This window comes from Lagopus muta, chromosome 18, assembly GCF_023343835.1.
Source record: "Lagopus muta isolate bLagMut1 chromosome 18, bLagMut1 primary, whole genome shotgun sequence".
Taxonomy (NCBI): Eukaryota; Metazoa; Chordata; class Aves; order Galliformes; family Phasianidae; genus Lagopus; species Lagopus muta.
The window spans coordinates 749567-760494 of NC_064450.1; the positions used below are offsets into that span (position 1 = coordinate 749567).

General features: G+C 48.6%; 2 protein-coding genes across 6 annotated transcripts; one reads left to right on the plus strand and one right to left on the minus strand.

Annotated features, from left to right (window-relative positions):
• Nucleotides 1–15: 15 nt before the first annotated feature.
• Nucleotides 16–3048, plus strand: ADPRM (ADP-ribose/CDP-alcohol diphosphatase, manganese dependent; the record flags this gene model as incomplete). The annotated part of the gene is made up of 3 exons (XM_048965514.1): nucleotides 16–616; nucleotides 791–907; nucleotides 1843–3048. Coding segments are annotated over 3 exons (1005 nt in total), but the record flags the coding sequence as incomplete, so codon positions are not given.
• A 527-nt stretch (nucleotides 3049–3575) lies between these two features.
• TMEM220 (transmembrane protein 220) lies at nucleotides 3576–10928 on the minus strand. Of its 5 annotated transcripts, XM_048965362.1 has the most exons (6): nucleotides 8997–9592; nucleotides 8789–8818; nucleotides 7993–8053; nucleotides 5593–5716; nucleotides 4603–4662; nucleotides 3576–3747 (listed from the first exon to the last, which is right to left on the minus strand). In XM_048965362.1, exons 1-6 carry the CDS (start codon nucleotides 9465–9467, stop codon nucleotides 3615–3617), a joined length of 879 nt encoding a protein of 292 aa, XP_048821319.1. In that variant the 5' UTR covers nucleotides 9468–9592; the 3' UTR covers nucleotides 3576–3614. The 5 variants fall into 5 exon arrangements, 1 of the variants encoding a protein (XP_048821319.1); XR_007380512.1 differs by having other exon boundaries at nucleotides 3684–3747; nucleotides 4603–5716; nucleotides 8227–8818; nucleotides 8997–9584; XR_007380511.1 differs by having other exon boundaries at nucleotides 3684–3747; nucleotides 4603–8053; nucleotides 8227–8818; nucleotides 8997–9498.

Sequence of the window (10928 nt, forward strand, 5' to 3'; positions counted from 1 at the left end):
ACCCCGCCCCGCCCCGTAGCCCGCCCCTTCCGGCCCCGGGCGGCGGCCGCCATGGAGGACGCCCCGCGCTTCTCCTTCGGGGTCATCGCGGACGTGCAGTACGCGGACGCGGAGGACGGCCGCGATTTCTGGGGCTGCCGCCGGCGGTACTACCGGCACAGCCTCCGCCTGCTGCGGGCCGCCGTGGAGGCTTGGGCCGCCGAGCGGCCGCCGCCCGCCTTCGTGCTGCAGCTGGGCGACTGCATCGACGGCGTCAACGCGCGGAGCGGCTCCGCCGAGGCGGAGGCGGCGCTGGCGCGGGTGCTGGCGGCGCTGGGACGGCTGCGGGTGCCGGTGCATCACGCCTGGGGCAACCACGAGCTGTACAACTTCGCCCGGGCCCGCCTGGCGCAGAGCGGCCTCTGCAGCCGCCCGCCGCCGGGCCCCGGCCCGCCCGCCGCGCCGCCCGGCGATTGCCACGCGTACCACTTCTGCCCGGCGCCGCGCTTCCGCTTCGTGCTGCTGGACGGCTACGAGCTGAGCCCGCTGGGCCGGGACGCCGACAGCCCCCGGCACCGGGCGGCCCTGCGGCTGCTGAGGGAGAAGAACCGCAACGCGGACCTCAACAGCCCCGCAGGTATCGCCGCGCTCGGGAGGTGCGGCGCTAAAGCGGTGCCCGGCCTCGTGCGGGGAGCCCCGAGCTGAGGTGCCGCGGAAATCCCAAGGATAAACCGTTGATGATAGAAGGGAAGCAAATAAGGAACCTACAGTAGGTGCGTGCACGTGTGCCTAACCTTCTTCTTCATCGCAGGACTGGAAGAACCTCAGTTCGTAGAATTCAATGGAGGATTTAGCCAAGCCCAGCTGGACTGGTTCGATGACGTACTCAGGTTCTCCGATGAAAACCATGAAAAAGTTGTCGTTATGGGTAGGTGGAGATGGAGGATATATGCAAAATAGTTACGAAGCAAACTAATACAAGTTAGCAGAGGAAAACGTAGTATCAGGTACATATGTAAGTGGTGTAGTTGGAGAATAGCAGCTGTGTCTCACACTCGGATGAGCTTGCTGGATAGAGGCAGCAGCCTGAGCTTCCCACCCAGGAAAGCTGCTTGTTTGGGAGCAGTTTGATTCATAGAATCATAGAATGGCCTGGGTTGAGAAGGACCACAATGATCATCCAGCTCCAACCCCCTGCTGTGTGCAGGGTTGCCAACCACCAGACCAGGCTGCCCAGAGCCACATCCAGCCTGCCTTGAATGCCTCCAGGAATGGGGTATCCACAATCCCCCAGAAGCAATCTGGCAGCGTCTGAGTATTGCTGAGCTGGGACCTAATATTCTGAAATCAAGATGCTGTATAAAGAAGAAGATAAAAGATATTTGAAAGGAAGAAAGAAATGAAATACGAGAACTTTACAGATGCCCTGATTTTTCCTGCACTCCAAACTAAAGTGGTTCTGTTTATATAGAGAATCACCAAACAAGGATGTATAGGCACTGGGCACTACACAGGAGAAGAGGCCAACTCCCACCTTGCCATAACCTCCTGCAGGTGGTTGTCAGCCTCTTCTCCCCTGTAATTAGCAATAGAACAAGAGGGAATGGCCTCTTGTTGGAGGGGAGATTCAGGTAGGAATCAGGTTAGGAAAAATTTCATCTCCAAATGAGCAGTCAGGCACTGGAACGGGCTGCCCAGGGAGGGCACGCCATCCCTGGATGTGTTCAAGATGTTGTATTGAGAGATGAGGTATAGTGATGGTAGGTGGATGGTAGGACTGGGTGATCTTTGAGGCCTTTTCCAACCTTGGTGATTCTGTTATGTGTTAAGTAACTTTTCTACTTCTTTCCCTCTCTGCTGCAGGTCATCTGCCCATTCACCCAGATGCTTCAGACAAAGTTTGCCTAGCCTGGAATTACAGAGATGCCCTTTCTGTCATACACTCTCATCAGTGTGTGGTCTGCTTTCTTGCAGGGCACCTGCACGATGGTGGCTACTGTTTAGACTCACATGGCGTTCATCATCTTACTTTGGAGGGGGTTATTGAAACTCCACCTGAAAGCAATGCCTTTGGAACTATTTATGTCTATGATGATAAAATGGTATTAAAGGGAAGGGGCAGAATTTCAGACAGAGTGATGTGTTTCTGAAAATGCCAAGCAGATGTCTAACTGCAAACTTTTCTCCTTTAGGAAGTACTCAGACTAAAAAGTATGGCATCCAGCATGTTCTTTGCTTGTAGAAAGATCTACATGTCTGATGCTTGCAGTTTTAACTCTAATGTTTCTCTCTCAGATACAGAACTCTAAAAATTATGTTTTTGTAAGGAACAAGATTTAACTTTTTGGAGAATAGAGAAGGCCAGTAACCATGTTTGAAAAATGCAGAATGTTGACTTAACCACCCAGTCCTGAACAGATTGCTGTTCATTGTGAAAAAAAACACAAACAAAAAGCCACTAGGTGGTAGTTTTGTTTTTCCAGGATATACCTGATTTAGTCAGATTTAAAGCATTAAAATTGTACCCACCCAGAAGCAGCTACATACATCTAGCTGGAAAGTCCAAGCTGTAGCCTAAAGCAGTCTTCTTAATGCTGCTTTAAAAGACTAAAGTCATTTTGAAAAAAGTGAAGCCAATGAAAATGGGCACTGTCTATGCTACATCAGAGCACAGTGCAGAGAGGCCCAAGCTTTAAAATAAAATAAAGGCAGGAAAACTATGGCATCATGTAATGCTGCAGATATAGCAGGTGGGATACGTGTGTATCCCTGGCCTGCAGCAGCACTGAGGGAAACAAGCTCTGAGCTCTGACTGGGGATGACTCGAAGCGTGGTGCTGTGCTGCATCTGGATCCATGCTGTCTCCACAGCCTGAGTATTCACGCTCACCTGCACGTGCTTCTCCATGACCAGTGATGATGGAGCATGCTTACTGTCTCTGGGCTGCTGTACGAGTTCTGATTTCCAAGAACAGAAATTCTTTGAGAAGCAGGTTGTAACAGTGACTGTGTCTGCTGGCGGCACTCTGTGAGCATGCTTTTTGCAGAAAATAAAGAAGCTTTCACTTGGTTTTCTTTAGAAAAATAGTATTTACTACTCTGTCAAAACCATGACTTTCAGTTAAAGGTAACAGCAAAAATATTGCTTTAGATATATTCCACTTACAATTTTAGCGTAGGAACAGAAACAGACTGGTTCACCTTTCAGCAAATCTCAGTGGAGTATCTTGTCAGACATCTTTCAAGTTTTATATCCATAATGAGTCATTTATTGAAACAAAGTGTTTGATCTACTTTTCCCTTAATGTTACAGAACAGTAGCTTTCCCAGATACAAGGTGGAAGGAGAGACTGAACTGGGGATGCCCAGATATTTTGAATAATTAATCTTATATCACAAGAAGGTCAAGGATGCTTTGAAAACATCCAAAGAAGCAGGCTGAACAGTATCCATAGAAAAATTCTCCCCTTAAATTTGACAATGTTCTTCATTTTTTTTTCCTGGAAGCCTCAAGCCACACTGTGGGAAGCAGCCGGCCATTCCTGTCCTGTCAGACTGATACTAACCTTTCATTAAGAACCAAAAAGCAGCAGCAAATAAGGTCAGAATATTTATTTATGTGCTGTCTCCACCTGGTCAAATCACAGTTTTACAGTGTTCTGGCCAAGATTCTCGCATCTCTTTGTTCACATAAATGTACAGCCATGAAACGAAGGGGAAGAGAGCAACCAAGATCGCAGCAGTCAGATGAATTCCACCCAGCGGATTCCTACAAAGAAGCAAATGCAACAGTGCAGTTTCAATTCAGACTGCTACCACTGCCATGGCTGTGGTTGGCTAAAGACAGCAGAGAGCCTTTGGCCGCTGTGTCATCTCTATGTAGCTTCTGTAGCTGCATCAGCAGAGTCTTTAGTGGAGCTGTACCATATGCCAGCAGAAATGTGTTCTGCCACCTTCACAGGCTATGTGAAACAGGTGACAAAAGCACTGCCCAGAGCACATTGCGTGTTTCAACGTTACAAAATATTGTTTGGCAGCCTGAGACTTATCATGCTCCCAGCTGTTACAAATTAATTTAGTGAAACTGCTGTAATACAGATCTCCAGAGAGGCTGGAAGGGAAAGCACTTGCACCCCTGTCCGTGCTGGTAGAATGCAGCAGACCCCATTAGACAAAGCACTCACTGGAAAGCTCTTAATTTGGGAGCAATGGTAGAAATGGTTTTGTAGCTTTCATTAGCAGTAGTGGCTCATGTTCACTGGCCTGTTCCACAGAAAGAGCACACTGTCTTTGTACAAAAGGGGAATGTGTCTCCTGCTCATTATTGCAGAAGAAGCAAGAAAAATAATGTTTTAAGTTTTCCTTCCCCCCACTTCTGCAGACTTCTAGATGTAAAGGATCCTACAAGCTGCAGCACCAAATACTGCTGTTGAGGATTAAGATTTAGACGGTAATATGAATGGGAAAATCACAGAACATGATGAGTTGGAGAGGATCCAACAGAGCTGAGCTCCACACAAACATCAAAACGTGAAGTAGAAGAGCAAGCAGCCAAAATCACCTACAGGTTTCCAAGAAGCTACTCACTAAATCTGAACATATGAGTGAATTAAGAAAAACTTACTTTGCTGAACTGCGACAAAGACTCATCCATGTTGTAATGATCACCAGACCAAACAACTCTCTAGAAAGCCAAACAAAAACTAGATCAGAAAATAACAGAAACATCTGCTTGCTTATGAAAAATGCAAATTACCTCCAAAAGAATAGGGTAAGTATGGGCTGTCTCCCTTTGGAGATGTTAAATATATGTCATAGGGACTGCACTTCAAATAATTACAGTATTGTTTCCCACCTCAAATCTACAAACACACAACTCAGCTGTACAGCTGCAGAAATTCCTGCTTCTGCTTTTGTTCCATTGCTAAACTTAATATAAAAAATCCCTTCTATTAAAAAAAAACCCACATATATAAAAATAAACTTAACTATAAAAAATAAGTGAAAATATAACTTTTTTTCTATATAAAAATATACTAAATATAAAAATAAACTTCTATAGCACATTTCCCTCATCAGTATATATAGCAAAGCAACACTGCACTACTCCTCACTGTAAACAGAAGTGCTAGCTGCTACTGCTTCCCCTCTGCTGAGCAAGCACCCAGTTTAGCCAAGCAATCAAGGGAATATCCAGGTGAAAGATCCTTCCTCCTCCTTGGTACCCAGCAATTCAGAGGACTCAGCAGCCTGTGACAGTTAAGCACAGAAATGGTATCCCCTCAAGAGTTTTTACCACTAAATGCTATTTGTACAGCTCCTGTAGCACAACACACAGCTATTTCACAGTACTGTGCTGTGGTCTCTGAAAGCCAGAACTGTCCCCAGTTAAATCTAGCTGCCTCAGTTGGGTAGGATTCAGGCATGATCCTTCAGCTGCCTTTCAGTCCTTTTATCCAACAAATTGCTGGTTTGTAATGCTGTATTCCTTCCTCCTTGGTTTGATTTACCAGAACCAACAGCACCACTGCAGCAGTCCAACAGAGCTTAGCAATGTGACCCACTGGGAGACAGCCTGGTGTACCGAAGTCTTTCAGGGGAATTCAGTACTTACCTGCCCTCCTCTTCATGCAAGATGTTTCCTTGAGTATATGCAAACAAAGAGTAAGCCAAGGAAATGGCCCCAATAATACAGCCAGCAGAATGAAGGTCACAGAGGCTCCTCCAAAAAAAGTTTTCTGAGGAAAAGAATAAGCTGGCAGAAACTGCAATGTAGTATGAAGTACATTCTGTGAATTGAAGAGTAACTAAGCTGCTAACAGAAATGCCTGCAGCACATATGCCCTAGGCAGGAAGACAGAATTAATACCATGTATGACTATGGAAAGCTGCTAGAAAGTGCTGCTGAAATTGTACACTAGCGAGCTGGGGTCTTCCTTTCCCAGGAATGCAACTTCTTGGCAGCAGTGCTGCAAAGAAAACGGTTTCCTGTTAGCCTAAGCAAGCAAAACATGTTCCAGCGTTCAGTATGCACAGAAAATCAGAAGGCAGATTACAAATGGGAGTTTGCTTAATTAGGAGAAACAGCTCTTCTGGAGTGCACGCTCACAGCTCTGACCAGCAGTGCTAACGCCATGGCACAAGGAGCATCTGCCTCCATGCTCCCTGACAAGCCCCCCTCTGACCTTTTGCCAGTGACCATGAGCAACATGACATCTCTGCCTCGGGGCTGGGGACTAATGTTTTAGAGAGAGAAACAGAGACATGAAAAATCTGAATGGACCCACAGTTTCTTCTCGCTTTCCATGTCCATTTCCTCGAGGAGGAGAGGTGAAATGGCACATGCTGAGCTCCAGATGATCTCAGCAACATCCATAGCAAACACTGGGAAGTCAAAAGCAGTCTTTCCTAGGCACTGACTTCTCCAGGCAAGCATGAAAAATGATGGGCTGCCAAAATTCAAGAGTTCGTTGTGACCTAACTTCATAATAACACTATAAACTAATAATTTGGCCAAACTCACTGCAGCTCTGCAGAGGCTGCATTAGAGGTTCCATAGGCCTGAGTGACAAAGACCACTTGTTGAATTTACATAATGTCAAATTACACAACAGTTGTGCAGTTTTAATCTTGATTTCCTAAAGATTGTGGTGCAAGTAACATACCTGTAAATTAGCTTGCAGATTCTCCTAACCAGTTGAATGCCTCAACTATGTTGAGGCTGTACCTACTGCAAGCCTCCCCTGAAACGTCTGAAAACGCAGGCAGCGATTCTCATAGGTTCTGGTTTTATGAATGGTGCCACACTGTATGCTTAAGGTAGAAAATTGTAATGGTGTGATTTGTGACAATGACTGTACTCCGGAAGATTCTCTCTTCTGGTAGAAGCGTAGTTTCAAATCAGATTAAACATTCACTCAGAGAAGATACAGTTACTTTAATTGACAATAGTCATGATACCAAAGATTTAAACAATTCAGTTTGTAATTCAAAAAAACAGGTCCCTTTGTGCAAACACTGTGGGAAGGCAACAAGGGGCAATCTAAGAGAGAAAGAAGTTCCAAAGCGCAGTCTGTGTATTTCAACATCAGTGCTACCTACAGGTAAACTACGAAACCAACTAAGAGATCCCTTGCAAGAACCCCTTGACTGAACAGGGCAGGTGCAATGTTGGATTTAACATGTATGGCAATCCTGAGAGTAGGCAAGAACTTCATGGGAATTGTATGAATATTCATGCATACAGTGCATGAATATTGCATACAGTGAGGGTGATCTAGCTCTGGGGTATGCATGCTTTATGGAAGGATCCCCATGCACCCAGCACTGCAATAAACAAGTGTTGGCTTTCTAAACTATCTTTTGGTTTGGAGAGTTTTCTTACGTTTTTCTGTAACAGTCATTTAAAAATTAAAACTTATTTTCTGGAGTCCTGGACCATATCTGATCTGAACAATTATTTCAACACCTCATATAGGTTAGTCCTCAGTGTGCAACACTGGAAACTCAGTCACTGCACAGACTTCTCCGAGCATCAGCACCACTGCCTGTGTGCCGTGTGGAGCAGGTGTAGTTCTTGATACTAAAAAAGACCTTTAGCTCTCTCAAAGCATTGTACAGAGCTTAACAGCTTGTATATGACACAGGTAAGCAAAAACCCAACTTTACAACAGAGAGACTGCATGAATTAAACTATGTACTAAGGTCAACAACAGAGCCAGGTTCAGAACATGCTCCCAGGATTGTGCTCCATTTGTTGCATGAGTGCTTAAATAAAGGTGTAGTGGTAAGACCAACCCTGTGGCAGCCCTTTAAGTAGGGCTCCTGTGTTTGCTTGCAGCATTTCCAATCACAAATACTAATACTACCTTCATCAGAAGCAGGTCCCTCAGCTTTCTGCACACAAAACGTAGCAGGACACATGTCCATACAACCTGAACTGTGACTCAGTGAAAACAAACTTTTCAGGGGCAAAATCTGAGCAGAGATTCTGTTTTACACACTGATATCATACCTGTTACCAAAGGGTTAAGGACAACAAACAGCGTAAGGGCAGCCGGCACCAAGTAGACAACCTATTAATCAAACACAAACTTAGCAAGCTAAGGAAGGAGATGTAGTCACCCACAGCAATTTCTCCACAACATTTTGTGAGATGCACAAAGCAGCTGTACAGCTCTCTCCCTTCCGCATTCCCCAGTACTGCTAGCACTACCCTGTGTGCAGGAAAAACCCAGTGCTCCCCTACCTGCCACCCAAAATCCTTGTGTGACACAGCCGGAGGAGGTCAGCCAAGCACCAGAACTCGTGCTCCAGCTCCAAGGTTGCATTGTGGTTCCCCTCGGGAAAGGCCCTGCGAGGAACTGCTCCCCACTCCCCGACCGTGCCGGGTGGGAACAGCAGCAGCCCCGTTCCTGCATCCCGGCCTCGGCACTGCCAGCTGGGCTCACCGCTTAAGGGATGTGCGGGGAGCGCAGGGGCACGGCAGGGGCACGGACCCACCCGCGGCTCCCGCCACCCACGGACACCTCTGGCCGCTGCGGCTCCAAGCCCCGCTCACGCCGCCCCAGGACCACTGGCGGCCGCTCCTGAGAACGACAGCAGTAGACAGAAGAGAGCGAGTCTTCTTTAACTTTCTTGAGAGTTCGGGATCCCCGCTGAGGCCCGCGCTGGCGGGAGCCAACCGAGCCGGTGAGCCCCGGCGAGCGCAGGCGAAACGGGGCGGGCGGGACCGGCGCGCTCCGCGTTCTGCCGCTAGCCGAGAGCGAGGGCCCCACGTTCAGCCCCGCGGGGCTCCAGGCCGTACTCACCACCCACAGCCCAGCGTCGGGATCGTTCACCTGCGGCGAGGAAGCGCACCCTGAGCCCTTGCAGCCTCCGAGCGGGCCGGGCCGGGCTCGGCGGGCGGGACGCGGAGGAGAGAGGCGTGCGGGGGGCCGGGGCCGCGCCGGAGCGCGCTAAGGCCGCGAGCCCGAGCTCCGCCGCGGCCTGGGACGGCGTCCCGCCCGCCGCCCTCACCTGCACGACGGCCGCCAGCCCGAAGAAGGCGGCCATAAGAAGGTTGCAGAGCCTCCACGGCAGCCCCGCCATGGCGGCACGGCTCTCCGCCTCCGGCGGGGGGCGGGCCGGCCGCCCTTCGTCCTGCCGGGGCCGCGCGGCCGGCAGCGGGTGTCTCGGCGGGTTGTGGGACCTCAAACCCTGGAGGTTTCCGAGGCTTGGCTGGGCTGAGCTCTGGGCTGCTGGTGCCGATAATCCTGCTGCGGGTGGGGTGATGGACTGGAGCCGTCCTGACATCCCTCGTGCCAGCATTTTCGTGTTTCTGCAATAAATCGTGTACCAGGAAGGAAAAGTAGATAATTGTCTGAGGAAATAAACATGAAAAAGTGCACGGTAAGACTTCAGTGAAGCGAACTGCAAACTCTCCACCCCTGGAGGTATTTTGAAGATGTGCAGATGCGGTGCTTCAGGACGTAGTTTAGTAGGAGACATAGCAGTGCTGGGTTAACAGACATACTTGATGATGTAAGAGGTCTTTTCCAAGCTAAATGATTCTGTGATTTCTGTAGTTATCAAAATGTATGAGCCCTTACAAGAACAGCCTTGCCTGAGCACTGAGCAGCCTTGCCCCAGGACTGCCCATCTCCAGCTCACCGAAGGTCTGTGTGCCTGTTGAGCCAATCATTGACTCACAGACGTAACCTGTCACACCACCATGGATCTGCCTGGCCATCACCTGTAGATTGACTGCCCAGCTTGATGTTAGACCTGCCTTGTCATCAAGGACTTCCCTGGTGGCTCAGACTATCATTTGGGTCTGGCTGCAGCTCCTGGGCCTGCACTGCTCACCCCACACAGAGGTGGTAGAAGAAGCCCTAGCTGGTATCTCCCTTTTATCCCTGTGCTCAGCACTGGTGAGGCCTCACCTCGAGTGCTGTGTTCAGTTTGGGGCACCTCAGTACAGAAAGGACATGGAGGTGCTGGATCAAGTCCAAAGAAGGGCAACAAGGCTGTGAAGGGCTTGGAGAATGTGGCCTATGGGGAGAGACTGGAGGAACCGGGGCTGTTCAGTCTGGGGAAAAGGAGGCTGAGGGGAGACCTTACTGCTCTCTTCCAATATGTGAAAGGTGCTTGCAGCAGAGCGGGGCTGGTCTCTGCTCATTGGTGACAGGACGAGGGGAAATGGCCTCAAGCTGAGCCAGTTTAGGTTGGATATCAGGAAAAACCTTACAGAAAGGGTTGTTCAGCACTGCAATGGGCTGCGCAGAGAGGTGGTTGAGTCACCATCCCTGGATGTGTTTAAAAAACATTTGGATGTGGTGCTCAGGGCCATGATTTAGTGGAGGGCTGTTAGTTAGGTAGTTTGGGTAGGTCGTGGTTGGAATCAATGAGTTTTAAGATGTTTTCCAACCTGAGCGATTCTGTGATTCTATGATTCCATGATTCTATGATTCTATGATCCTTTGCCCTGTGCTGTCCCTCCCAGCTCCTGTCACTTGGGGAGCGGCCAACACTGACAGGAAGGCACAAGATGGGCTGTTGCTGCTGTTTTCAGGGATATCTTGGTCAAGAAGGATTATGAAAGACTAGATATTGATTTTTCAGCATAAGCAAGACAAAGTAAGGAGCTTCTGTGAATGCAGCAGTCTGGTTCCTCCCTGTAGTTGAGAACCACTGTCTAGTCATGAAGAACATTGTGGGCCCACCTCTACACGCAGTCAACGTGGAAGAAAGATTTATGTAGTAGCAGGTATCTGAAACATGACTTTTTGTGTACTGTAGAAATAATGAAGATACTGGCATATGGATTCACAGAAGAGAAGGTCTTGTCATTACTTGAGAGCATCTCACATGTATCTCCCATCTCCCCAGAGCCATGAAATAAAACAGTTCTGGATATCACAGCTTGGGAATGTTGTGATTTGAAGAGCCCAAAGTAATGAGGAGTAATAT